The sequence below is a fragment of the Myotis lucifugus genome, unplaced genomic scaffold (assembly GCF_000147115.1).
Source record: "Myotis lucifugus unplaced genomic scaffold, Myoluc2.0 scaffold_100, whole genome shotgun sequence".
NCBI classification, from domain to species: Eukaryota; Metazoa; Chordata; class Mammalia; order Chiroptera; family Vespertilionidae; genus Myotis; species Myotis lucifugus.
In genome coordinates, this window is record NW_005871148.1 from 1682573 (window position 1) to 1709558 (window position 26986).

A 26986-nucleotide genomic window follows, 5' to 3' on the forward strand; every position below is an offset into this window, starting at 1 on the left:
GGACTTGTTACTAATTTTCTTCTTGTTTCAAGTCTGGTTGTTCTCCCAAGTTCCTTGCCTCAGACCTTTAAGACCAAAGACTGTAAAACCACAGTGTTCCCGACCCCCCACCCCTCCTCCACCCCTCAAGGCCTGACCCAGGGATGCCAACGGGGGTGCTTTGTGCCTCCTGGGGGACACATCCCTTCAGATTCCAACGCTGGGGGACACATCCCTTCAGATTCCAAGGGTTTCCCATCCTCTCTGACAGCCCTTGCTGGGCATGATGTGGGGCTCTGGAGTCCCCAGGCCTCCTGGGTTTGGGTTTAATTTGCAATAAAGAGGAAACCCAGCTCATGTGCAGTCTCCATGGTGCTGTGTGTGTGTCGGGGGCCTGCCCTGACGCCTCTGTCCCCTCCCTTGGCCTGGCTCCCCTTAAGCATTCATCTGGGCCTCTGGAAGGGCAGGAGGGTCACCCTTCTTTTGTGGATTCCCTGCTTCTGCTGCCCCAGGTGTGGAGAGGAGAGGCACAGAGATGGGCTGTCATTGCCCTGGGCTTGGCCAGGGCTACTTTGTGACGAGGGAGACAGGAACTCTGTCCTGGCTTCACACCCAAGAAGCCCATCCGCTTCTTCTGGCTGTGGGGGTAGGATTGCCCTGTGGCTCCCCATTTCAGACCCTGCCCTTCTTCCTCCTGCAGCAGGCCCAGCATCCAGCACCCCCAGCCCCCTGCTGGCCTCCCTGCCCCTGGCTGCCAGGCCTCTGCAGCCCCCGCTGGACTTCAAGCACTTGCTCGCCTTCCACTTCAATGGCGCTGCCCCGCTCAGCCTCTTCCCCAACTTCAGCACGGTACGGGCCGGGCTGGCGGGCGGGGGGCGTACAGCCAAGCTGGGGGTGGGCATGGAAGGTGGGCTCAGATGGGCCGGTTCTCAGAAGGTGGGTCTTACCAGGAGCTCGTTTTCCTCCAACATCCCCAAGAGACTAGGTGCTCCCAAAATAGAGACCCCCAGGCCCAGCTCTCTGGGCAAGGGGAGGAGAATGGTGTCCCCCCAGTAACAACTGCTGGGCCTGTAGGGTCTGTACTGTAGATTTCACTTGAGTTTTGGTATAGGGACTTCTATGGATGATTTGTGTGTGCAATTGAGTGTGCCTTTCTGTGTTAGTTTGTAAATCCATAGGTCTTTGTGGGTTATTTGTGGATGTGGATGTGTGTTGGTGTTTGTAAACAACTCTGTATTTCTCCGTATGTAATATGTGTGCATGGGTAGCTGAGAGATGTTTTGTGTCTTTGTGTTGACTATGTGTGTTCTGGTGTATGTCTGACCTCTGAGTGTGTTTTGTATGGGTTGGGTGATTGTGCCTTTGTCTGTAGGCCATTTGTGTGTGTGTGTTATTCTGCATGGCACTGTAACCTGTAACTGTCTGTAAGCTCATGTGCTCTCTGTATCCTAGTCTGTGTATTTCCATGTGTGTATGTGTGTGAAGAACAAGGGTAGTGAGCATGAATTAGACTTCACTACATGAGCCATAAGGAATGCCACCCCCTTTTTAATTTTGAAAAATCAAATGCAATCATCAGTGAGCCCCACCCACCCTGACAAGATGGTGGGGAATTTGGCTTCAGTCACCCTGAGGAGTCCCTTCCTTCCTGCCTGGCCTCCAGGGCTGCACAGAGGTTCCAGGAACCTGAGGCATTTGGGGAGGGTCCTCTGGTCTTAGGTTTCTGCTGTCACTTGCTGACATGCTCACTGTTCAGGCACATGGACCCTCAGGTGAAGTGCTGTTGTCCTGATCGCTGGGGGCCCTGCAGGCCATTCTCTGAGGCCCTGTCCCCTGCTGCCTCGGCCCTGGTTGCTGTGGGAAGTAGAACCTCGTTCTGTTCTCAGGGAAGTTCCTGAAACCATGCTTTTCTCTCCCAGCCTTCCTGAGAGACGAGAACAGAAAGTTCTGGACACGCAAGCCCAGATGGCTGCCGCTTTTGGCCCAACAATCTAGGCCCCTGAGAAAAGAGAAGAAAAAATTATTTAAAATAAGAAAAAGAAAAAGACATACACATTAACATTCCAAAGAAATGATTCCACTACTCAGGGCCTCTACCTGCTGTCACCTGCCCCATCCTGGCCCCCCACCGCCCCTGGCCGGGGCTTCCTCTCCCTCTCAGGCCCTGTGGCAGTGGCAGAGCTCATAAGATGAGCCTGATCTCCCCGGCCATTAGGTCCAGCACAAGGCTGGGTTACGGGAGAGGAAATTCCAACAGAGGGATTCTGTCCCTTCCCTGCCTCTCCCTACCCCCAACAATCTGTCCCCGTATATGATTCTTGTGAATGAGAAAAACAAAACAAAATCAGAGGCCAGAGGCAGCAAGAAATGCCAAGGTGATCACCAGGACATGGTTCTATCTCTCAAGATCATGGAGGGCACCTTGGCCATCCCCCTGCCTCCAAGCCGAAGCCCAGGCTGACAGATAAAGTCTGCCAGGGACCAGGCTGTTTCTTGTGTTGGGTCTGGCATCACAAGGATGGTAAAGTTCTTCCTAAGGGTGCCCACTGCCCTCCTTGATAGCCTTTAGTTAGGGGTGTTTTGAACTGCCCTCTTCCAGAGGCAACCCCGGAGTTACTGTGCCCTCCCACCCCTTCACAGATGGACCCGGTCCAGAAAGCTGTCATCAGCCACACCTTTGGGGTCCCCTCCCCTCTGAAGAAGAAGCTCTTCATTTCCTGTAACATCTGTCACCTGAGGTTCAACTCAGCGGTGAGAGGAAGTAGTGGAAACATGCTGGGGGAGGGGCTGGGCAGGGAGAGGGCTGGGGACTGGGCTTCTGGGATCTTTCCTGGAGGAACAGGCTTAGCAAAGGGGCCGTGGTTTCAGATTTCTATCCGTGGCTGCAAAAGAGGCACTCCTGGTCCTTCCTTCATCCATCCCCTTCTCTATCCAGAGTCCTCTGCCCCGTTCCTCTCCAGTCCCACTGGGACTCCATTTCCCTCCTGTGCTTCTCCCCTGTGTTCTGGACCCTTCTGCAAGAGAGAAGACTTGCCCGGCTGGCGTGGCTCAGTGCTTGAGCGGCGACCCATGAACCAGGAGGTCACGGTTTGATTCCCGGTCAGGGCACATGCCCGGGCTGCCTGCTCAATCCCCAGTAGGGGACGTGCAGGAAGCAGCCAATCAATGATGTTTCTCATCAATGTTTCTATCTCTCCCTCTCCTTCCCTCTCTCTAAAAATCAATAAAAACATATTTTTAAAAGAGAGAGAGTGTGAGAGAGAGACAGTGCCCTTCCCCACTCTGGTCCCAGGAGCCACCCATCAGCTCCTGGTTTGGAGCTGAGTTTTGTGTGTTTTTTCTTTTAATATGTTGTTGTTGTTTAACAATTTTTATTTATTTATTTGAGAGAGAAAGAGAGAGACATAATGTGTTTCCACTTATTTATGCATTCATTGGTTGATTCTTATATGTGCCCTGACCAGGGATTGAACCTGCAACCTTGGATGACACTCTAACCAACTGAGCTACCCAGCCAGGGCAGGAGCTGAGTTTTGGGGTTTTGTTTTTGTTTTTTTGTTGTTGTTTTGTTAATCCCCACCTGAGGATTTTTTCCCCCTATTGATTTTTAGAGAGAGTGGATGGAAGGGAGGGAGGGGGAGAGAGAGACAGAGAGAGAGAAACTTGAATGTAAGAGAGACACATCGATTGGTTGCCTCCCACACACACCCTGACTGGGGCTGGGGAACCAACCTGCAACCCAGGTATGTGTCCTTGACTGGGAATAAAACCTGAGACACTGTGGTGTTTCTAACCACTGAGAAACACTGGCCAGGGCTGGAGCTGAGTGGGTTTTTTTGTTTTTAATTTATTTCAGAGAAGAAGGGAGAGGGGGAGAGAGGTAGAAACATCAATGATGAGAGAGGGCCACTGATTGGCTGCCTCCTACACGCCCCACACTGGCAATGGAGACCACAACCTGGGACATGCCCTAACTGGGAATTAAACAGTGACCTCCTGGATCATAGGTTGACACTCAACCACTGAGCCATGCCAGCCTGGCAGGAGCTGAGTTCTTAAAGCACCTGAGAGTTTATAGACTACTAGAGGCCCAGTGCACAAAATTCGTGCATGGGGGGGTCCCCTCAGCCCAGCCTGCACCCTCTCCAATCTGGGACCCCTTGGGGACATCCCTCTCACAATCCTGGACTGCTGGCTCTTAATCGCTCACCTGCCTGCCTGTCTGGTTGCCCCTAACTGCCCCCCCCCCCGCCAGCCTGATCATCCCTCACTGCCTCTGCGTGCTGGCCTGATCGCCCCTAACTGCCCCCTCTGCCAGCCTGGTTGCCCTTCATGGCCAACCCCCCACCCCTCCGCCGGCCTGGTCACCCCACGCAGCCTGGTGTTCAGTCGTTTGGTCGTCCCTCACTAACCCCACTGCCAGCCTGGTCATAGGCAGCCATCTTGTGAGGGCATGAGGGTCAATTTGCATATTGCCTCTTTATTATATAGGATGCTTGTTCGTGCCTATTGTCTTAATTAGTTCTCATGATACAACTGTGAGGTGGATAGAGGTGCAATTATCATCCCCTTTTCAGATGAGGAAACTGAGCCTCAGAGAGGTTGAGTAACCTGCCTGAGGCTACACAGCTGGTAAGTAGCAAGGCTGGGATCTGAACCCAGGCCTGGCTGACCCCAAGGCCTGCATACTTTCTACCATAGCCTGCCCCTGGATTGTGAAGGGGCCTCTTCCTGGCTTCTCAGGGAAGGTTTACCTTCTGTCCAGGCAACTCTGGGATGTGGGGAGATGCTCTCAGCTGACCTGTTCTAGTGAAAGTGTCCAGGGAGGGGCCTGTCTTTGCTGCATTTGGGAGCAATAAGCAGGGACCCCTGGTTGAAGGAGGGAGGACACTGCCAGGCCAGATATGGGGGCTCCTCCAGGCTTTCAGGTTACAAGTTGTGAACCAGCTGGACAGAGAGACTTCCCTCAGAGAGAAGATCTATGTGTTCATGCTGGGCCTCTTTGCAGTGCCTGGCAAATGCCAATGCTCAATAACTATTTGTTGAAAATATGAAAAAGGGATGAATGGTCTGTGGTGCACATATCCCAAAGGATGAGGATTGCTCTGTTTTCTCCATTTGTGCATTTATAAACTTGGTAACTAACATTCATTGAGCACCTACTGTATGGACGAGGCACTGATCATTCAGGTTCTCATTTAATTCTCACAATCCTGGGAGGCCAGTGTTAACGCAGAGTTTGAGTGAGGAAACCGAGGCTCAGAGAGGTGAGGTGACTTGCCCAAAGATGCACAGCTACTCAGTGGCTGAGTCAGAATTTAAAGCCAGAGGCTGCTTGCCTGGGAGCTCACGTATGAGAATGTGTTCTGTAAACCTCAGGGCCATGCACATACTGTGATGATGATGGCAGTGACAAGGATTCACTCCTTGTGTGGCCCGATCCCTGCCTCCCTCTGACCTGCCCCATGTCCAGTGCCAGCTTGCGGATAGGACATGTAGACTCAGAGAATGAATGGTGACCCTATTCCCTCCCCGCCCCAGAACCAGGCCGAAGCACATTATAAAGGCCACAAACATGCCAGAAAACTCAAGGCAATTGAAGCCGCCAAGAGCAAGCAGAGGCCCCAGACCCTGGCCCAGGATGGGACACTGGTGTCTCCGACCCCGACCGTGGCCAGTGGAGCCCCCGAAGAGCCACAACGCAAAGGTCAGTCCTGAACTCTTCTCCCGCCCCCCACTCCCAATCTGGTTTCTGACGAGGGGTTGAGAGATGTCTTTTTTTTTAAAATATATTTTATTGATTTTTTACAGAGAGGAAGGGAGAGGGATAGAGAGTTAGAAACATCGATGAGAGAGAAACATCAATCAGCTGCCTCCTGCACACTCCCTACTGGGGATGTGCCCGCAACCAAGGTACATGCCCTTGGCCGGAATCGAACCTGGGACCCTTGAGTCCACAGGCTGACGCTCTATCCACTGAGCCAAACCGGTTAGGGCAAGAGATATCTTATTGTTATGTCTGCTTGTGCTAGAACAGTGATGGCGAACCTTTTGAGCTCGGCATGTCAGCATTTTGAAAAACCCTAACTTAACTCTGGTGCCGTGTCACATATAGATTTTTTTTGATATTTGCAACCATAGTAAAACAAAGACTTATATTTTGATATTTATTTTATATATTTAAATGCCATTTAACAAAGAAAAATCAACCAAAAAAATGAGTTCGCGTGTCACCTCTGACACGCGTGTCATAGGTTCGCCATCACTGTGCTAGAGCATTCCTACAGAGACAAGGCACACATCACAAGTGGACAGCTCAGTGCATTTTCCCGTCTGGATATATCGAGATTAAGAAACTTCTCTCAAGCACCCAGAAGCCCACCTTGGGCCCCTTCCAGTCACTACTTGTATTAGTTTTGTAGGAACTATAATGACCACTAACTGGGTGGCTGAAACAATAGAAATGTCTTTTCTCACAGCTCTGAAGGTCAGAAGTTTGAAATCAGGGTGTCCACAAGGCTGCTTCCTTCATGGAATGGAGAGGGAGAATTTGTTTCATGCCCCTCTTTCAGCTTCTGGTGGTTGCCTGGCATTCCTTGGCTTGTGGATGTGTCACTCCATCTCTGCCTCCATGTTCACATCTGGTTCTCCCATGTGTCCATGGTCTTCTTATAAGGACACCAGTCATTGGATTAGAGCCCACCCTAAGCCAGTATGACTTTATCTTGACTAATTACGTCTACAAAGACCCTTTTTCCAAAATAAGGCCACATTCTGAGGTTCTAGAGCAGTGGTTCTCAACCTTCCTAATGCCGCGACCCTTTAATACAGTTCCTCATGTGGTGACCCCCAACCATAAAATTATTTTCGTTGCTACTTCATAACTGTAATTTTGCTACTGTTATGAATCGTCATGTAAATATCTGATATGCAGGATGTATTTTCATTGTTACAAATTGAACATAATTAAAGCATAGTGATTAATCACAAAAACAATATGTAATTATATATGTGTTTTCCGATGGTCTTAGGAGACCCCTGTGAAAGGGTTGTTCGACCCCCAAAGGGGTCGCGACCCACAGGTTGGCGACCCACAGGTTGAGAACCGCTGTTCTAGAGGGACATGAATTTTGGGATGACACTCTTCAACCACCTACACCCCTCCCCCCAGGGTAGCTACGATCCTGACTTCTCACAAAGACCAGTTTCACTTGGTTTTGATAAACTGTGTAGAATGTAGGCTTTTGTTCATCTTTCATGAACATTCATGGTAAGATTCTTCCGTGGTGTTGTGGTGGTAGCTGTAATTTGTCCTTTTCCATTGACATGCAGTATTCCATTGTAGGACCATACACCTTTTTAAAAACCCATTCTCCTATTGATGAGCATTTGAATAGTTTCCAGTTTTAAGCTACTATGAAGAGTGCTCCATGAACATTCTAGTACCTTTTCTAATTTCCGTTTATTTAACAGCTAGTAGCTAGACTATCAGGGCCGTGATGGCTGAGATTACTCTGCCCAACTTTTATGCTTTCAGATGGGGAAACCGAGGCCCAAAGAGGCCCAGGTCTGCCCAGTGAGTTGGATGGTAGAGTGGGTCTGGAATTGAGCGCTGGTCACCCCTGCACTAGTGACCCGTCCACTCTGCCAGCCACCCCTAATGTCAGTGCTTACAATCAAGGTCTCAGGAATCAGCTCAGGCCTCACCCTCTTACCCGATGCCTTCCATGTCCCCAGCAGTTCCTGCAGACCCTCCTCCTGGCCCCCCACTCCGGCCACCGCAGACTCCCGACGGGATGCCCAGGGAGCCCGCCCACTCAGACCTCTTGGATGCTGCCTCCTCTTCCTCTTCTTCCTCCTGCCCACCCTGCTCCCCAGAGCCTGGGACAGAGGCCCCAGGACCTGAGCCAGTGGCGGCTGCTGTGGGAAGCGGTGTGAGTGGGGCAGGCAGGAGTGAGAAGGGGCGCCTCTACTGCCCCACGTGTAAGGTGACGGTGAACTCTGCCTCCCAGCTTCAGGCTCACAACACAGGTGAGTGTGCCCCGCCAGCTGGAGTCCGGGGGAAGGAGAAGGGCGGGGAGACGGCCCCTCACCAGATGGGGGCAGGGTGGAATTTCTGGGCGCTTTGCTCAAGGACTTGGTCACCGAGACGTTCTGCTCAGTTGTTACTGGGCGTGCATTTCGGGTCCTCCCACTAACGCTTGAGGGAGAATGGAGAAGAGAAACAAGGACTGAAGGGTCACTGCAGAGCCGACAGGAGACACCTCCTCCATCTCTCCTTACGTCAGGCCCAGAGGGGGGGACTGAGATTCGAGAAGGAAGCTGACCAGTTACATTGCAAGAAGGCCCCCCGCTGGGGGAGGGTGGCGTGAAATGAGAGGACCTTGTGGAGATGGAAAGAGGAATCTCATGGCTGGTGGGGAGTGTATGTGCTGAGCAGCCTCAAAGCTAAAGGGACAACCAAACTGACCTGGTTCGGAGGGGTCTCCGTGGCCTTGCAGCCCCTCCACGGTGCTGACAGACTTTCTTCTCTCCTTCCACCAGGAGCCAAGCACCGGTGGATGGTGGAAGGTCAGCGAGGGGCTCCCCGAAGGGGCCGGGGCCGCCCAGTGCCCCGGGGAGGAGCTGGACACAAGGCCAAAAGAGTGACCGGGGGCCAGGGGGGCCGGCAGGGGCCCAGCCCCCCTTTTCACTGTGCTGTCTGTCAGCTCCAGGTCAATTCAGAGACCCAACTCAAGCAGGTGGGAGAAGGGAGGCCGGGACGAGGGTTGGAGCAGGGGTGAGGGAGCGGGCCCAGTGCCAGGGGAGGAGGCAGGAGGGCGCTGAGGAGAGAAGGTGGGTAGAGCAGGGCCAGGCGGAGGAAGAGGAACAAGGCTGGTGGGACAGTGGGCTCCTGGAGACAGAAGCCAAGCCTTACCTCCCCTTCCCAGGGCCACGCCAGGTGATGCCCAACACATGTAGGTGCGATGTGTGAACTGTGGGTAGAGAAGGGTGAGCTAGTCGAGGACGATGGGGAAGTTGGGGGTCCTTGGGCTTCCTCATCTTGTTCCCAGTCTGTCTGTCTGCCTGTCTGTCCATCAGCACCTGAGCAGCAGGAGGCACAAAGACCGCCTGGCCGGGAAGCCCCCCAAGCCCTCCAGCCAGCACAGCAAGCTGCAGAAGCACGCAGCGCTGGCTGTGAGTATCCTCAAGGTATCTGTCTCCAGGCAACGGGGCCGGGACCCTGGGCAAGGGCAGGCGGGGAGTGGGGGCCTCATGGGGGGCTGAGGCAGGAATAAAGCCACCCCTTTCCGAGGCTGCCTGGGGCTGGGTTTGGGCTCTCTTGGGATCTGCCCAGAGGAATGTCCGGGAGGTGGGCCTGGGTAGGAATCTCTCGGGCAAGAGCGAGGGGTGGGCGTGCCATCTCCTGGAAACCATCTCTACCTCCGCCCCACACAGCCTCCTCCCTTGGCCCATCCCCATTCTCGTCCTTGGGGGCAGGAAGACAGGTGGTGGAGAAAGCCCTTTGGAATGAATGTCTGGGGGCGGGAAGGGAGGAGGATTTAGGTTTGGAACCCTAAAAGGCATGTGTGTCCTGCAGCAGAAAGCCCAAGGACGGGGGATTTTCTGGGGTCAGACTGTGTCCAGCCCTCTCTTTCTCCTTTGCAGTCGAAACTGGCCTTGCAGAAGCAACTCACCAAGACGCTGGCAGCCCGCTTCCTGCCTAGCCCGATCCCCACCGCAGCGGCGGCCATCTGTGCCCTGCCAGGGCCCCCTGGCCCTCCGGCCGGCCCCCACCGCAGCCACCACCCTCTTCCCGGCTCCCATCCTGGGCCCAGCTCTGTTCCGCACCCCAGCGGGAGCTGTGCGCCCTGCCACGGGACCCATCCTCTTTGCCCCCTATTAGCCCTTCCAGGGAGGCCAGGGCCGCCTTCCCAGCGGTCACCTTCCCCGCCCTCCTCTCCCCAGGGCGCCTCCGTTCCTACATCCCGCAGGGGATTTTTTTCACAGTCGAGGGGTTCCTGACCAACCTAGGAAGAGCTGGGCTGGTTTGAAGGGCAGGTGCCCTTCACCCCATCTGACTGGTGATTCAACTATTACCCCCTGGCCCAAGGGCCATGCCCACCCTCAGTTCCCCAGCCTTCTAGTCCTGGGCTCCCCGCACTTCCAGCCCGATGTACAGGGAGCAAACCGAGAAATCCCCAAGATCTATGCAAAATCCTAGCCCAGCCCCACGGTGCTCTCATGTCCCCCGCAAGACCTACCCCCACATGGCCAAGGGCCCTAGAAATCGTAACTGCCAGCCTGGGACAAGCCTGCGACTGACCCGACTCCCGCGTTCTGGGAGGCCCTCCCCATTCGCCGGCTTCTCTGGAGAATGACACGGTGCGGACGGGCTCTGGACACGATGACCACGGGGGCCACGGGGGCGTGGCGGAAGCTGGAGGAGAAAGGCAGCCGTGCTGAGGTGGGGCACAGCCACGGTGCTGGAAGCTGTTAGGGGTCATCTCCAAAGGGATGGGGCTGGGCCGTTTTAACAGAAGAAGTGATCAATCCCCTCTTAGCCTTTTACTGATTTCTCCTGAACCCCAGCTCTGGGGTGGGGGGGACACTGGGTCTCCCTCAGACTACGGACCCAGCTAACACTGAATCCCCGCCCCCCAGGGTTCCCAAATGAAGAGCTTTCTTCTCTAGCTGTTCAACCCAAACTGGTCCCTCGCACAATTCAGCTTTCCCCCCCCCCAACCGACCAGCACCCCAAGCCTCCCTCATTGTGAAGCTGAGTGTTGGGATCCAGTCTGGTAACCACAGACCCATCCTCACGCTAACGTCATGACCTCCATCCTATCCCAGTATTGTCCCCCTCACCCCACAATATGGGACTTTGCCAGTATCCACCTGTATCTTTTTTTAAAAAAGGCTATTTCCAATGGGAAAATAAGGGGCGGACGGGAGGGAAACTTTTTGATAACAGTTGTGGTTTTATTGTGTCCAATGCATCAATAAATGAACTTTAAGCCCGAGCCTGTCTATGCCCTAACTTGACTTGCCCAGCCTGGGACCGCCTGCCCCTGCTCACCTCCCCTGCTTTGGGGAGGGGCATGCACTGGAGGGGGCCCGGCGATAGGGCTCCCCTATGGTAGCGGTGCCCATCAGAAGCCCGGAGAGAAGCACGAAGCAGGCCCAGGACGTTGTGGGTCAGGAGCTCACCTTACAGCATGTTGAGTGTAACCACCCTTCTGAGCCCCAACAGATCTGTCCGCTCCTGAGAAGTGACTACGTGTTTGCCTTGTTCTGTTGAGGCATCTGAGGTAAGAAGGGCTAGAGGAGCACCTTGTCCAGCCTTCACCATGGCAGCATACTAACTTATAACAGGGAATTTATAAATAAAGTCCAGCTAATAGCTGAAAACAACCACAGGAAGGAGTGAAGACCAGCCCCCGGGGGTGTGAGGTTCCCCAGTGAGCACTAAGCAGCCATTCTGGCAACTAGAGTAGATAGTGCGCTCCTGCCCCCTGGCGGTTGTCGGAGAGCAGAGTCCCAGCCTCCAGGGCCGGTAGGCATAGCACCTTGAAGAGGGAGAAGAAACAAAGGATACAGTCAGCTGGCCCGGAGCCAGGGGCATTATAAAGTCATAGGGCTGCAGAGGATCTGAAGGCCATCTAAGCAACTCCTGTCACTGTACAGATAAGGAAACCAAAGCCCAGAGAGAAAAAGCCCTGCTGGGTAACAAAGCCTCTAGGTGACTCAGCCCAGTCATCACTCCATTCCACCTCAACCAGTGAAGCAGGAAGAGGAAGTGAAACAATTGGGGCGGGAGGTCAAGTAGAAAATCACACTTCCCAGCCACGGTACAGACGGGAACAAGGTCAGGGTGCTGGGTGAGGAGGCACCCCCAACACGAGGACGCACACGTGTACACGATACCTGGACGCCCTTCCCCTAGAGTCCAGGCTGGTGCCGTAAGTGTTTGTGTGTGTGTGTGGCAGAAGCCCAGAGGTGTGGGACCCGTGATCAGAACCAGACCCTAGACGCGGCACTTCTGTGGGGCAGCTCTGCTTCCCAACCAGGGCAGGTGGGAGGGACCCTGACCCACATCTGCCCCAGGTCCCAGAGGGGCAGATGGGATGGAAGCTGGGGTGGGGGGAGAGGTTGGGGGCACTAACCTAGATTATCTGCACTTCCCGGAGTTAGGAGGGAGCCAAAGTGGCCCGAGCCCGGAACAGCCCAGCTGCCTGCCCTAGTGGGAGTTGCCTTTCCCTTCAACCCATCTTCCACAGCCCCAGAAGCTGGCCTGGGGTTGGGGAGGTGAAGAAGGGATGGCAGCTCTTCAGCCATCCAAGGAGCCGCTGCCCTTGTTCTTACGGCTGAGGGGGAAGGCGGACTTGCTCTGGGGCTGGGTCATCTTGCTGGCCAGGTAGACGAAGGGCTCCAGGAGGGAGCGGCGGTCAGCCACAGACACCTCCCACAGCTTCACCTTCTCCGACTTGGCCCAGTGCTGGGCCACGTCTGGGTCCACGCGCCGCTGCTCCTGCAGGTCGCATTTATTGCCAAGGACCACGATGGTGACCTGGGGAAGAGGGACAGAGTAGAGACTTGTGGATGTGCCACGGGCCTTAGAAATGGGTGTGAAGGCTGGCCACCACCTAGGAGTCCTAAGCGAAGGGAAGTTTTAATGGCTGATATCTCTTCCTATATTAGAAATTACGAAGTGAGGAGAGGGAGATCATTGCTTTTTCCTCGCCTTCCTCTATTCAAATTCTGGCCTCCGTCTGGCCCTCCCTCCAGGAGTTCCATTACAAGCCCTGCATCACCCGTGTCTGCTCACGGCCAGCAGTCAGTTCAATTTTGGCTGAATAACATGAGGAAGCACTCCCAGAATGCCCATAGCTGACTGGGGGACTTAAGAAAAGAAGGGCTTTCACAACTAAAAATATGGAGCCAGTAAAAAGAAGGACTAGCGGGGGCTTCACGTGTTAGGCCGGGGAGCTCTTAAACTGCGGCCTTTTCGGCTGAGCTGCCTCAGCATGGGGCCACCTCTGTGGGTGAAGACACCTTCCAGTGGCCTTGATCCCGCCTCCAGCTCCTGACCCACCGCCTAGAAAGTGAGTAAAACACAGAGCCATGCCAAGCCTCCCAAAGCCAGCCCCGGGCCCGCTCTCTCGCACCACCGGGGCTCCCACACACACCTCCTTCTTGTCCTTGGATTTGTCGATTTCCTTCTTGAGCAGCTCCACACGCTGAAAGGACTCCCGGCTGTCTGTGCTGTAGACCAGGACGTAGCCGTCGGTGCAGGAGAAGCAGTGCCTGGGCAGCTCCGCCCCGTCCCGGAGCCCGCGGGTGTCATAGAAACGCACCTGCTCCCGCACCCCCCGGTCAGTTTCAATGGAGCCCACGTAGATGTCTTCCTGTGTCTCAATCATCTCAGAACCTGAGATAAAACGAGGACACTTGTTTGTAGGGAGAAAGGAGATGGGATGACGTGAGTGACTGAGGATATCCTGACAGGCTGGCCAGACAGGGAGGGAAAGGAATGCAGGGGCTGAGAAGAGGGGGCCAGACTGAATCCAGCAGGACTGGAGCGATTTGGGGGAACAGACATGAACCTCATGTTCACACCATGCTAAGCAAAAGGGAGACTTGGGAGCTTTTCCTCCTGATCTCTGATATTGGGTTTCCTTCCTCCGGGTCTCAATGTTGTAGAGCTGGAGGGCATGATGTAGACTTTACTCCAGGAGCAGGTTTTGGCTTCTCTGTGTTATTAAATCCTACTCCTTAATCTTCAGCTTCTTCCACCATCCCCTCCCCACCCCCCACCCCCCGAACAAAACACTCACCCACTACATGGTTCCCGTAAAGAAGCTGCTCCAGGATTGACGTTTTGCCCACAGATGCCTGGCCGCACACGACCACCTTGCAACTCTTCCCCATGCTTGGCCTTCAACCTTAAAGAAAGCAGCACCCGGGTGAGGCGGATCAAAACAGAGCCCAAGTTCTGAGCTGCACGGGCAGCCTTGGGGGCCCAGCACTGCCCTCTCCTCTCGTCAGGGTGTATGTCAGAGATGATGTGTCTCACTCGCCCTCGCCGGCTTGGCTCAGTGGATAGAGCGGTGGCCTGCGGACTGAAGGGTCCCGGGTTCGATTCTGGTCAAGGGCACATGCCCCGTTATGGCCTCAATCCCCTGTCCCTAGGGGGTGTGCAGGAGGCAGCCGATCAATGATTCTCTCTCATCGTTGATGTTTCTATCTCTCCCTCCCTATCTGAAATCAATAAAAATACATCAACAAAAAAAGAAATGATGTGTCTATGTCCCCTACTGGGCAGGGAGCTGTGTCTTTTTCACCTTCGCGATTCCCCGTAGCTGGCCAGTGACTTGGTGCTCACTGTATGCTGCCTAAGGGGGGAAGAGATGCTGGTTAAAAGGAAACACCGGGAGGTCCCTCTCCATGCACAGGACTTGGGAGCACCAGTTACTGCAGGGAGCCCGTGCTCGGCTCCCCTCTTTAACCCTGACCCCGGAAGAGAGATAAGCGGGAACACTATTGTGTGTGGATCTGTCTTCAGCTACTCTTCCTGGTGAACAAATAAGAACATTTTACTTTCCTGTATGACTTATCTAGACAACGAATTCCCGCTGGTTCCTAGTCAAGTCCCGTCCAAGAGTAAGACCACCAGACAAGAAAGAAGTGAAGGGATCTGAGGAAGGACAGGCCCCGGAAAGGAGACGATTTTTGCGGCCCCTGGGCTGGCGGACCAGAGGAGAAGGCTCAGACACAGAAACCCCTTCTCGCCAGGGATCGCGGCGGCTTCCCACCAGCAGCCCCAGATCCCTCCCGGGAACAGAGAGACCATTCCCCAAAGGGGTTCCAAACAGAACCCTCTCCGGAGGAAACTCCGGAGACAGGCCCTCCTACCCCGCCCCAAGGGCCCCATACACTCAGCTCCCCGATGAGCAGGTACCCCGAGAGCGAGCCCGCGGGGCCTCCGCCACAGGTTTCCCCCCGAGGGGACGCCCCCACCCCCACCCCCGGAGGAACCCATGGCGGCAAAGACCTGCCACCTAAAGCGGCCCCGGCGCGCGGCCGATCCCCGCCTTCCAGCTCCGTACCTGCCGGGGCCCTCGCAGCACCCCAGCCGGGCCCCTAGGAGCACCGGGATCAGGGGAGGGGCAGCACGGCCGCCAGGCCTCCGTCCTTCCGGGTGCATCCGGGCTCTGTCCGGTCCCGCCCCCCGCCCCCCAGCTTCTGTCCCCCAAGACGAATTCCGGCGGCAGAGAGCCGGCGCCGTCCGCCCAGCGCCCCCAGAGGCCGGCGGGGGACCTGGCGGCCGGGACCCGATGGTGGTGCGCAGCGGGCGCGCACGGTACTGGACGCGGCCCCCTGGACGCGGGGTGCCGTTCTGGCCTGATGCCCACGTGTTCTTCTCTAAGGCTGCTGTGGTACAGTGACGCTTCATTTACTCAAGCGTTTCTCCATCAATGTATGGTGAGCACCGATTCTGCGCCAGGTACGGGACCACGCACCTGGAAAAGGAGACCAATGATGCACCCTAGCTGCCCGTTAGAAGGTCACTGTCCAGAGAAGCTAGACATCTCATCCCAAAATGACAGCAAAAGAGGGGCCACAGCAGCACAGCAGAAGGGCATTTAACTTGGGGGCAGTGGGCGCCACGGAGAACTTCCTGGAGTCCGTTATGTCTGTGTTGAGGTTTGAAGGGCTTGGGAGGAAAGGATGAAGAAAACATGGCAACGAGTCATGGCATTTTTCTGGAACTATAAGTACTTGGGTTCAATATTGATGGTAGAAAGGAACCAAATAATCGAAGGCCTCGTGTAGTAGATCAAAGGCTTCCAACTGTATCCTAACAGCCATGGAAAGCCATTGGTAGGTTTTAGTGCAGTAACATGGTCGATTTTTGCTTTTAAGGTCAAGTCTGGTAGAAGACTGAAGATTGCAAAGAGATGAGGCTGGGGTGCCAGTCGGGAAACTTTGATAGTATTCCAAGTTTTTTTTTTTTTTTTTTTTTTTTTTTTAAATAATAACAACAGCCAGAATTGGGATGGAAAGATGATAGATTTGGGAGACTTTTGGCAAGAGAGTCAAGATTTGATGCTAAACTGGGAGTCAGAAGTGAGAACGAGAGAGGAATTCATGATGTCTTCCATCTGTCTCATTTGATGACCAGGTGAATGATGAATCCATTCAACAAGACAAGGAACTCAGCAGAAGAGAATCAAGTCCAGCATTTGTTTTTGTTTTGTTTTCTGTTGTGGAGGGGTGGGGAGAGAATGACAAGTTCCATTTAAATACGTTAAGCTTTAGGGATTTGTGAAACATCCAAAAGATACCAGTAGATAGTTGGATATACAGATCTGAAGTCAGAAGAGAGATCTAGGCTGGAGATATCAACAGAAAGTCACGACAAATAAAGTTAAAGCTGTGGGTGTGGATGAGTTAGCTTACAGAGAACACCAAGTGGGAAGATGGTGAAAGACGATCTCTTGTATTAGACGGTAGACGGTGAGCCTTTGGCAGGCAGGGCAGGTGGTGAGTCTGTGTCCTCCCAAGCTAGGATAGGGACTTTGGAGAGGGCTGGATAAATGGCCTCTCTCTGCCCACCCACTGGGCCTCTCCCATTCTCCCCTACCTAATGGTGCGTTTGGTTTCAGCTTCTTTGGCTCTCTGATAGTCAGGGATCATGCGAGCAGCCTATGGACAATGGCACCTAGTTTTACTGGAGGAAGAGGATAAGATCCCTTTTGAATTCCCTTGCCCCCTTATTAATTTCCCATATATATCAAAAAAAATTTTTTATATATCTTTATTGATTTCAGAGAGGAAGGGAGAGGGAGAGAGAGATAGAAACATCAATGATGAGAGAGAATCCTTCATCGGCTGCCTCCTGCACGTCCCCTACTGAGGATCAAGCCCGCAACCCAGGCATGTGCCCTCGACCGGAATCGAACCTGGGACCCTTCAGTCCGCAGGCTGATGCTCTATCCACTGAGCCAAACCGGCTAGGGCGATATCTCAAATTTTAACCTCAAACTTCCTCAATTTAACCTCAGAAAACCCCAATTTAATTCAAGTTCACAAATATTATTGGTTTGGGTGAGGTGACAGACTACAAAGATGGCTAGGCTGTGTCCCTGCCCTCGAAGATTTCCCAGTCCAGACTGCATTCAGCAAGACAAACGTGCTGAGCGGAGTTTTTACAAGGGGTGGGAATATGGGGACACCAGGGCAGGGACCTCACCCTGTGAGCTGCCTTATAAACTCAAGGGCAGGGTCCGGGGCGCTGTGCCACTCTTCCTGGGCCTGATGCTGAGATGGCACTCCCAAGCGGCTGACATGAAAGCAGCATCATAAAAGGGTCGGCGTCATTAGGGTGATGAACCAGTTGGTGCGTGGACAGCCAGAGGGGATGAAAGGCGCGGGGTGAAGACGCCCCGCGTACCCCTGGCTTGACTGGGCAGGGCTTCCCAGGGCCGATGAAAGCTGGAGGAACCGGGCTCAAAGTGTTTCTTCTTGCCTTTCCCGGGAGGAAGCGGTGGACACGCTCCAAGGTCGGGAAGGCAGCAGTGGGGGGGCTCTTTCCCTCCAGAGTCCTGGGTGACCGGGTCCCCACCCAACTCAGACCCCTCTCAATCTTACAGAAGACGCGCACGAGTTGGAAGTTGCTGTGGCAATGAGGCTCCGGGAAGATTGAGGAAAGCCAAGGTCTACAGAGGCGACATCCTCCTGCACCCCAATTCGCCCTACGGTTAAAGTGGCGCCCCCCACGCACAGGAACCGTCCCTGGGGCCCCGCCCCGGCGCGGAGACAGCCGCGGACCTCCGGGGGCGGGAGGCCGCTCTGGCCCCCAGCGGAGCCTCTCGCTGGTAGACGGGCCCGAGGGAGCCTCTCTGGGCACAGCGCCGCTGCGCGACTCGATGCCCCGACCGGAAGTGCTCTTCACCGCCGGCCTCCCACCCGGCTCTCTGGTCTGGGCGGTAAGATGGCGGCTACCGCGGAGTGCGATGTGGTAATGGCGGCGACCGAGCCAGAGCTGCCCGACGAAGAAGGAGCGAAGAGGTAACCGGGTCGTGGTGCAGGGGAAGGGGCGAGCTGCAGCTCTGTGGCTGTGGGTAACCCGTCCCTGCCATGATGCAGCTCCTAGCTGTTGAGGCGATGCCCCGCCCTCCGTGGACCCCCCCCTCCCCCCCACGCTCGCGATCCAGTCCGGATGGACCCCCTGAAGGGGCGCTCTCGGAGGTCGGACCTCCCCTCCGGCTTCCGCCTGGCTGGGGAGTTGAGGCCCCGGTCGTTTCGCAGCAGAGGGGAAGGTCGTCCCTACGGCGGAGACTTAGTCTCTGGGGGCATTTGGGGTCTGTTGCGGGGCGGGGGCGGCGGCGCGGCGACCGTGACCCCCGCCCGAACTTCTGTGCATTGTCGTCAGTCAAGGCCCGTGCTCTCCTCATCCTCTTCTTCCGTCATCATACCCCAGCGAGCACTGACCTGGGTCCGAGGTGATGGTGTGTCTGCACTCTGGGCCTGATCGCCCCCTCCCCACAGTGACCCCCGAAGTGGAAGATGATAAAGAGGAAGAGCGAGGGGCTGGTTTCGTGCTCTGCACGTCGGACGCCCCTTCCTCCACCCCGGCGTCCCCCCTCCCAGTCATACCCTCATCCCTCTCAGGGCCGTGATTCCCCTCAAGTGCAGCAGCAAGGAGGAGGGCAGCTGCTTGGGCGCTATTGACGCTGCTGGGCAGCTGCCGTGGCTCGAGCTGGCCGGGCCGGACCAGCCTAGGGAGCTGCTGAGTGAGTGTTTTTCGAGAACACTCTCTGGGTTCCGGCCACCGCCGGGGCAGGTGGTGGGAGGTGGGGTGGGGACACAGCTGTGGGTGCTCACGCTCCTCACCCCGAAGCCAAAGGAACGAAGAGGTGCTGGGGCCCCTTTTCCTAATCGGCGGCAGATGGACTGATTAAGAAATCTCGGCCTCCCCACATACTCCGTGTCCTCATACCAAGCCTGTGAATGTCGTCTCCAGTCTGGGTGGCTTGAGGTGGGGAGGTAGGACTGTGCATGCGATCTGAAATCAGGACTCCGAGGTATTAATTGTAAGATGGAGTGAGGCAGCGTGAGTAGATGTCAAAAGTAAGGCGAGTTACTGCAGCCAGTGTTCCCAGCGCCTGACCTGCTGGGAGCTGCTGACCAGGTGTAGGAGGTCCCTGGGCGATCAGAGAGCTCAGGATACCAGCGTCTGGTCTCCTGGTGTCACCGGCAAAATGGCACCCGGCATGGTACTGGCGACTGGACCTTGGCTCAGCACCCTTGGTGCTTGAGTTCTGGCCTAGAAAGAATTCAGAGCCAAGACTCAGATACGAGCAGAAGTTTATTTGCAAAGTCAGAGGTGGAAGAAGCGAGCCAGCTGGGCTGCATGGGCTCCGGGAACAAATGGCAGAGGCTAGACAAGGGCCCCTGGAGCGAAGAGAGAGAGAGAAAGAGAGAGAGAGAGAGAGGGAGGAGGCTGGTGCGGGGGAAGCCTCTCCAGAGAGACTGCTGCTCTGGGTCCTGGAGGTTATCTGTCTGGAGGTCTTGGGAGGATCCCCTAGAATATTGATCAGCTTTCCAGGTGTGTTGGTTCAGGGTTGTGGTCTTTGCTGATTGGTCGCCACCAGGGATCATCAGTCAATGCAGCTGGTCCTAACGTCAGCGCAATAACAATGTTATCGGCGACTGGACCTCTGTTCAGCAACCTCGTTACTTGAGTCTCTAGTTACATGGCTTTGTCTGTCTGGTTTTGCTGCTCTCCTGGGCCTGGAGCTGAAACACAGTGAGGCCTGTATGTATTTGATGTGGATCAGAACCTCGTTGTCCTGGAGGTTTAATGTGTAAGGGCTATCCTCAGGCCCCCTCACTCATTCCCCTCTAGGAGGGTCTGACCCACATGACTAGCAGCATGCTAGGGAGGAAAGGTCAGGGGAGGGTCTGAACCGCCTGACCTTCGAAATGCGAAATGCGAGGTGAGAGGTTACCCTGGGGGCAAGGTCCTTGTTTTCCCAGTTTTGCCCTTTGCTGGGGCTTTCCACCCTAGTGGCCTTCTGTACCTGGCCCATCATCCCTGCACTGCTCATGTCTAACTGCCCACCACACTTACTTACGAGTTTTCACATCGGTCCTAGTTCTTTCCAGATATTTAGAATTAAACATCATTTGCATCATTAAGGAACTGTAAAATGGGAAATACAACTACCCCAACACAGAGCTTAAATTAATTGTAAGGATTAACTTCATGTGGAAAGAGTTCTTTGGTTCGTTGCGCTTTAAATAGGGTCTTGGGCTGTATGTAATATTTAAATTCATTCTTTTCAGTGTAAATATCTGATGTAGGGTCTCTCCCTAATTTGGGTTCCTTTTCAAAGCTCCCCTATCTAAATCAAATTCGTTTCCTTAAAAAAAAAAATACATCCTTAGAGGATGTTCTATCACAAAATTATAATAAACTTAAGACATTTAAGAAGATATATTAAGAAACATAAAACTGGTGATGCTGTAATGTGACTACATTACCCCAAAACATGGTAATGCTTAACAAAATAAGGGAGGGTGTTGACTTATTTCATGAAATTTAAGGTGTCATTGGTTGTAAACACACAAAACTGTATAGAGATGATGTATTACAGAATTGTACACTTGAAACCTATATAATTTTATTAACCAATGTCGCCCCAATAAATTCAATACAAATTAAATGTTTTTAAAAGATGCCATTGGTTGTAAAATGCACAATTATTTCATCTACCACTAAAAAAAACACAACAATTAAATTTAACTATAAAAACTATTCTTACCAAATAGACTTACATGCTAGACATATTTATATAGATTTATTTTAAATATAATAAAGCTTAGATGTTTATTATGTACCACCAAGGTGAACAAATCAAAAGAAAATAGAGTGAAATAAACAGAAAAAAATCACAGGTTTGTTTTCTGCCTGCCTTAGGAGGTTTACGTAAACATTGGGATCTGTTATTAAGATAAAGACTTGTTTATGTATGATTTTCCAATACTTGGTTATGTATGCTGAAAATGGAGTGGGAATTTAGAAGTTTTGGAGAAAGGTTATTTGCATTTTTCATATATCTGGAAATCCTCCTATGAAGTCATAGCAGAGAGCACGGATAGGAACATCCCTTGTAAGTGCCCTTTACTATCTGGCTTGGTTGGTCATTTGACTTGGGGACATGTGAGTTGATGGGTCTCTTGGGTTGTTTTTGTGAAGTCCAGCAAGGAGTCCTTCTTGGGTTGTTTTTGTGAAGTCCAGCAAGGAGTCCTTCCTTGCATCTTACCTGCTGCTGCTGCTGCTGCTGCTGCTAAATTGTTACAGTCCATAGGAGGCAAAATGAGCAGAGCTTTCAAGACACTGGGCTTCATGGTAACAGCATTTTAAATGGCTGCGTGTTTTATTTCCTTAGCTTTAGTGTATCAAAGAAAAGAAATGGACTTTATTTTTTTGCCTGTCACCCTAACGAAGTTCTTTGAGCCCATAGCAGCTGAGAGGCTAAAATAAAAGATGCATTAGTTGGCACTCCAAAATAGATCAGCTTCAGTACATGAAGATTATTTATTTTTCTTTCCCTACCAGAACAGATAAAGCAACTTGGAAGATAGAGGGCTAAATTTCATAGGTTTTACATTACAGCTGTCCTGGGAAGTTGCTGATTGCTTTATCTAATTTATGAATACCTATCTTGATTGAAGGCTCTGGTCACATTTCCTGGGCTGGGGAGCAGCTTGGGCTCCAAAAGTCTTTATTATGGTAAAATCAAAGGAGTTCACATTGTTCATTAATAGAAGAGACAATGAGGTTTAAAATAACCAATGGAAGCCATAGACTGAAGAACAGTGACATTACCTGATTCCTTTGAGCTGATGATCTTAACTCTTCTGTATCTGTTTTCCTCATGGATGTAAACAACAGTTATTTTTAGACCCTTTCTTAGTACCTAGGTATTGTAAACTCTTTGTGGATTTTGCCTTTTATTTTTTTCGTCTATATGTCTATACTAGAGGCCTGGTGCACAAATTTGTGCACTGGGGGGCGGGCATGGGGGGTTTCCTCAGCTCAGCCTGTACCCTCTCACAGTCCGGGACCCCTTGGCAGATGCCTGCCTACTGGCTTAGGCTTAAGCCAGCAGTCAGACATCCCTCTCCCAGTCCAGGGCTCTCGCAGTCTGGGACCCCTTGCTCCTTACTTCCGTCTGCAGCAGAGGCGGGAGAGGCTCCCACCACCACCACCGCTGCAATCACCAGCCGTGAGGTCAGCTTCTGGCTGAGCGGCACTCCCCCTCTGGGAACGCACTAACCACCAGGGGGCAGCTCCTGCATTGAGCGTCTGCCCCCTGGTGGTCAGTGCACATCATAGCGACCGTCGTTTTGCTGGTCGTTCTGCCGTTCGTTCGATTTGCATATTGGGGTTTATTATATAGGATAAGATAGGATTGTTTGTGGGAAGCACTAAACCCTGAGTCCATATCCCAGGATTTGCCGCTATTGCTGTTTACTGTGGCTCCTTGGGACATTTTGGAATTCATAGCCTTCAGTGAAGTTTCCCTCCTTGTTCCTCACCCTGCTTTCAATTCTTAGTCAATTGTCCCCCTAAACTTGTTCTTGAAGTTCCAGGGCAGACAGCTAGACATTTCAGTAAGCCTGCAAGTTAAATGGGAATTTATTCTTTGACCTTGAACCCAAATCAGTAAGAAACATTATTCTCAGCTTTCATTTGTTTTAGGGTCAAAGGTGAAAAAATGGGAGATGGAACAAAATGTAACCGGACAATCCATGGGTCCGTGCTGCCTGTCACTACTTGAGCCAATTAAGCAGAGACAGAGTTGAATCATACGAGCGTTTATTCCAATACTGCCGGCAGGATGGGAGAGAGCAGGTCATCCACAATCTGTTCTGCCTCTCCCCATAAACCAGCTGCTTATATTGGGTAGGACAAAGATTACATAGGGAAGTAGGCAAAAGGGTATGCCAAATGGGCAATTTTAACAGGTAATGCAGGCTGGAGATTTGCAAAGGCCTGCAGGTATGCGAAGACCAGTCTTCAAAGGGATGGCTGCTCTGGTTTCTGCCACGTTGTTAATCTTTCCATGATAATAGGCAGCTCCCTGATGGGGAGGATGGGCTACATTTCAGGGTGAGCTCCCAGGTCCCCCAGGTGCGCATGCAATTCCCAGCCAGGTTAGAATGTGCCTTCTTTAATCAGAATAAAGCAATCACGGTTAACAGCGTGATTAATATTTCTTACAATGATAGCTGGTCCCCAATATTTCATTTCTGCCCCTATCAAAATGAGCCATGGTTAAAGAAGGGTTAAACCTAGGAATACAGAATCCTAAATACCAACACATTAATTGAACCCTAATATTTAACAAGTGTCAAAATTGTTCATTATAACTGGAACAAACGTAGAGTACAGAGGAGGGAAGGTCTCTCTGTTCCTTGCTGCTCTAATTCGCAACCACATATTAACCAGAGCCAGGTACGCTGAGCTACAAACTCTTCAAATGTCTCCCATCTCGGACAATTAATTCTATTCTTTTTTTTTTTTTTTTTTTAAAGAAAGAAAGCAATGTCATATCCTATGAAAGAGACATCTTTTTTAAAAATATATTTTATTGATTTTCCACAGAGAGGAAGGGAGAGAGAAGAGATAGTTAGAAACATCGATCAGCTGCCTCCTGCACGCCCCCGACCGGGGATGCGCCAGCAACCCAGGTACATGCCCTTGACCGGAATCGAACCCGGGACCCCTCAGTCCGCAGGCCGACGCTCTATCCACTGAGCCAAACCGGTTTCGGCAATTAATTCTATTCTTGACCAAGTTGTTCACTTAAAATTTTTCCGAAAATCTTTGCACAAAACTTCAGTTCTGGACCTGACAACCCTTTTCTGCTAATACACCCGTTTGACAAAAAGCGGCTCTCAGACCACAAACAAAGGAGAGAATGTAGTCAGTTTACCTCTAAATCTGGCATTGTTAACATCTCAGGAAATTGCTGTGAATATATGTGTGGTGTTTTTTGGTTTGTGGTTTTTTGGGGTTTTTTTTGCTTTTGTTGCTGGAGAAATGGATGGTGAGCACAATTTTAAAACATAAAGAGGCCATCAAGAATGCTAATGTTGCTGAGAGTGTGAAAGAAACAATGATCACAGGCAATTAAGAGGTAGAAAAACTGTCGTTGATTTGGATAAAGGAAAAGCATTAGCCAGTGACCACATTTTGGAGGTAGTGATATGTGAAAAAGGGAAGATGCTGCACCCCTGTGATTCATTTAAGGGGCTGGTTGGTTAAATTTAAGAAGTGTTTGTTTATAGATTAAACAGTACACTAGACATATACTGTATATAAGAAAGTTTAAAACAATCATTTGGGGGTCTGGAATGAATTCAATTTACATTATTTTTAATGGGGAAAAAATGATTCAGTTTTTGAACAGGTCTCTTCTTGAACAGCCTTCTGGAACAAATTAAGTTTGAGAACTGAGATTTTAATAAAATGATGGGCCAGTAAGTGGCAGTTGCTCTTGTGTCTAGTCCATTCCCAACGACCAGAACTCTGATTGGCTTAAAGCCCCGCCATATGTACATTCCAGCCAATCAGGAATTAGTTTAGCCATTGAAGCTAGTATTCTAAGTTTTAAAAAGCTGACTGAGTACTGGGCACTTGCCTTTGCTTTCTTTTTTTAGGATTTTAGAAGATTGGAGAACAGTGGTCAGCGGCTGCCTAGGTGCCTTGTGGCCTGATGCAGAGTCCCTCTGAGAGCCCATTTCTCCCTTTCTCCACTAATGTTTGGTCCCCTTTCTCCAGTGCTGAGTGATGTGGAAGTTACTTAGAGGTCGTTGCAGGTATTCTTTTAAACTGTCAGGATTTCAGCAGTAAGGGCAGGAATCGGAGTGTACGTTATCCCAGTAGTCTATTCATTTTATTGGATTAACAGTTTTTTTCTCCCTCCACCAGATCGAAATGGCAGTTCCTGTGTTTTATTCCACCATTGGTCGGGGTATGAGTGATTTGAAAATGGTAATATGAAGAGAAATATTTGACTTTTAAAGTCTAATTCTGAGACCTAATATTCTTTTGGCATGTAACTTCACGTTTATGTGGGGAGTCCAGACTGTCTGATTAGCAAAGTGGTAACTCTTCTGATTCTAATATTAAACTTGGGGGGGGGGGGACAGAGTGAGGCAAACAGGACCCTTTCTTATTTTTGGAATATCTGTCTTAAAACAGTTTGCTCTTAGACAGTCAACCACCTGTTGAACTAAGGAACCTAGAGAACTTTGGAAGCAAAATACTAGTTGACGATCCAGATTCCCCACATTGGTTCCCATATCCCCTCTCCCCCCAAAACAAAACAAAACAAAACAAAACAAAACAAAAAAACACAAACCTTCAGAAAGCAGCCTTTCCTTAGTACCTCAGTTCTAGATTTTTTAAAATGTATTTTTATTGATTTCAGAGAGAAGGAAGAGAGATAGAAACATCAATGATGAGAGAGAATCATTGATTGGTTGCCTCCTGCACACCCCCTTCTGGTGATCAAGCCCACAACCTGGCCATGTGCCCTGACCTCCTGGCTCATAGGTCAAAGTTCAACCTCTGAGCCATGCTGGCCAGGCAGTTCTAGATTTTTGCTGTCCTCATGAGGAGGAAATTTCACAGAATTGGGAACCAAGGAATAGAAAATGGTGGGTTTGGGATGTTATGAAAACAAGCCTCTGGCTAATTCTTAAAAGCCAGTGCCTTTTGTCCTCAGAATGGCTTCAGGGAAGCTTGTTCCTCAGAAGCAGCTTGATGGTTCCGTGTCCTTTCTGCAGTGGTCATTGAAGGTTAGGTAGGTTCCACAGATCGAGATACCTCCTCTTAAGGAACTAGCATAAGTCACAGCTCAGCTATTTTCTATGAGACTATCCTAAGCCTGCACTGATGGGATTTTTGTCCAGATTGATTGATTGGTTGCTCAATTTCCCCCATTGAAAGAGACAGAGCCAACTCCACCCAGCATGTTGCCTGGTGTCTTTCCCTACTTGAACAGTAGAGAGTGCTGCTGCCTCGTGTAGACTGTATTTGTGACTCTTGGTCTCTCTGCCGCTGCCTCTCTCGAAGCTTCCCCCTGAATATCTAGACAACAATTTGAACTGGTATGTTTATAAATTTTGTTCATCATCATCATCTTCCCTCTTTTGGTTGGGGGGTAGGGCAAGTGTTTTAATTGTGTTTTAAAGTAAAAGCAGCTCTGTCTTTTATAGGAAATTGGGTAAAGGAAGCTGGGTAGCCCACCTTTACCAACTGGTAGCAGTTGGATAAAGCCCACCTGCTGTTTTCTCTGAACTGTAATGAAGCCTTTATTTGCACTCAGTGTGCAGTACCTTGCATTAAGTCATGTATGGCTCCCACCTATCAGTGTGAAACTCAGATTGTCAAATCACCCCTAGATTAGATGATAAGAAAGAGAATAATATGTATTTGGTAAGACAAAATCAACCCTAGCCGGTTTGGCTCAGTGGCTAGAGTGTTGGCCTGCAGACTGAAGGGTCCCGGGTTCAGTTCCAGTCAAGGGCATATGCCAGAGTTGCGGGGCCTATCCCCAGTAGGGGGCGTGCAGGAGGCAGCCAACCAACGATTCTCATCATTGATGTTTCTATGTCTCCCTCTCCCTTCCTCTCTAAAATCAATCTTCCTATATAATAAAAGGCTAATATGCAAATTGACCGAATGGCAGAACAACCGGTCGCTATGATGCGCACTGATGACCAGGGGTAGACGCTCAATGCAGAAGCTGTCCCCTGGTGGTCAGTGTGCTCCCACAGGAGGAGCGCCACTCAGCCAGAAGCTCTGAGCCAGGGAGCGGGCCTAAGCCGTCAGACATACCCCTAGGGCTCCTGGACTGTGAGAGGGCACAGGCCAGGCCGAGGGACACACACCCACGGCCCCGCCTACCGCCCCCCCCCCCGCCCCCAGTGCACGAATTTT

The 26986-nt window shown here is 51.8% G+C and overlaps 3 protein-coding genes across 9 annotated transcripts in view; 2 read left to right on the forward strand and 1 right to left on the reverse strand.

The window, feature by feature from the left end:
- Window positions 1–9996, forward strand: part of ZNF385C (zinc finger protein 385C) — a 26708-nt gene extending 16712 nt beyond the window's left edge. The window contains 8 exon segments of the mRNA XM_023756972.1: window positions 680–828; window positions 2620–2730; window positions 5521–5686; window positions 7720–8010; window positions 8524–8720; window positions 9061–9171; window positions 9628–9726; window positions 9728–9996. Coding sequence (XP_023612740.1) covers window positions 680–828; window positions 2620–2730; window positions 5521–5686; window positions 7720–8010; window positions 8524–8720; window positions 9061–9171; window positions 9628–9726; window positions 9728–9865 — 1262 coding nt within the window. The 3' untranslated portion in view covers window positions 9866–9996.
- Window positions 1508–15210, reverse strand: NKIRAS2 (NFKB inhibitor interacting Ras like 2). 5 transcript variants are annotated; one of them, XM_006092392.3, is made up of 6 exons: window positions 15069–15177; window positions 14304–14355; window positions 13797–13904; window positions 13149–13390; window positions 12325–12529; window positions 10921–11528 (listed from the first exon to the last, which is right to left on the reverse strand). In XM_006092392.3, the coding sequence occupies exons 3-6, from the start codon at window positions 13888–13890 to the stop codon at window positions 11428–11430; spliced, it is 642 nt and encodes a 213-aa protein (XP_006092454.1). In that variant the 5' UTR covers window positions 13891–13904; window positions 14304–14355; window positions 15069–15177; the 3' UTR covers window positions 10921–11427. The 5 variants fall into 5 exon arrangements, 3 of the variants coding, with proteins under 3 accessions (XP_006092454.1, XP_014314343.1, XP_014314344.1); XR_002830125.1 differs by lacking the exons at window positions 10921–11528; window positions 14304–14355 and adding an exon at window positions 1508–1978 and having other exon boundaries at window positions 12126–12529; window positions 15069–15210; XM_014458857.2 differs by lacking the exon at window positions 14304–14355 and having other exon boundaries at window positions 15069–15210.
- A 2432-nt stretch (window positions 15211–17642) lies between these two features.
- DNAJC7 (DnaJ heat shock protein family (Hsp40) member C7) overlaps window positions 17643–26986 on the forward strand; it is a 33105-nt gene continuing 23761 nt past the window's right edge. Inside the window, exon 1 of one of the 3 annotated variants that reach the window (XM_006092397.3) lies at window positions 17643–18033. In XM_006092397.3, coding sequence (XP_006092459.1) covers window positions 17957–18033 — 77 coding nt within the window. In that variant the 5' untranslated portion in view covers window positions 17643–17956. The remainder of the gene's footprint in view (window positions 18034–26986) is intronic. The other 2 variants (XM_023756927.1, XM_023756925.1) reach the window with 2 other exon arrangements.

Coding starts and splice junctions, on each gene's coding strand:
- NKIRAS2 (XM_014458857.2), bottom strand. CDS start 13,890: ATGGGGAAGAGTTGCAAGGTGGTCGTGTGCGGCCAGGCATCTGTGGGC. Junction 12,530..13,148: donor AATCCAAGGACAAGAAGGAG/GTGTGTGTGGGA, acceptor CCTCTTCCCCAG/GTCACCATCGTGGTCCTTGG. Junction 11,529..12,324: donor GTCCGCCTTCCCCCTCAGCC/GTAAGAACAAGG, acceptor TCCCTCTTCAAG/GTGCTATGCCTACCGGCCCT.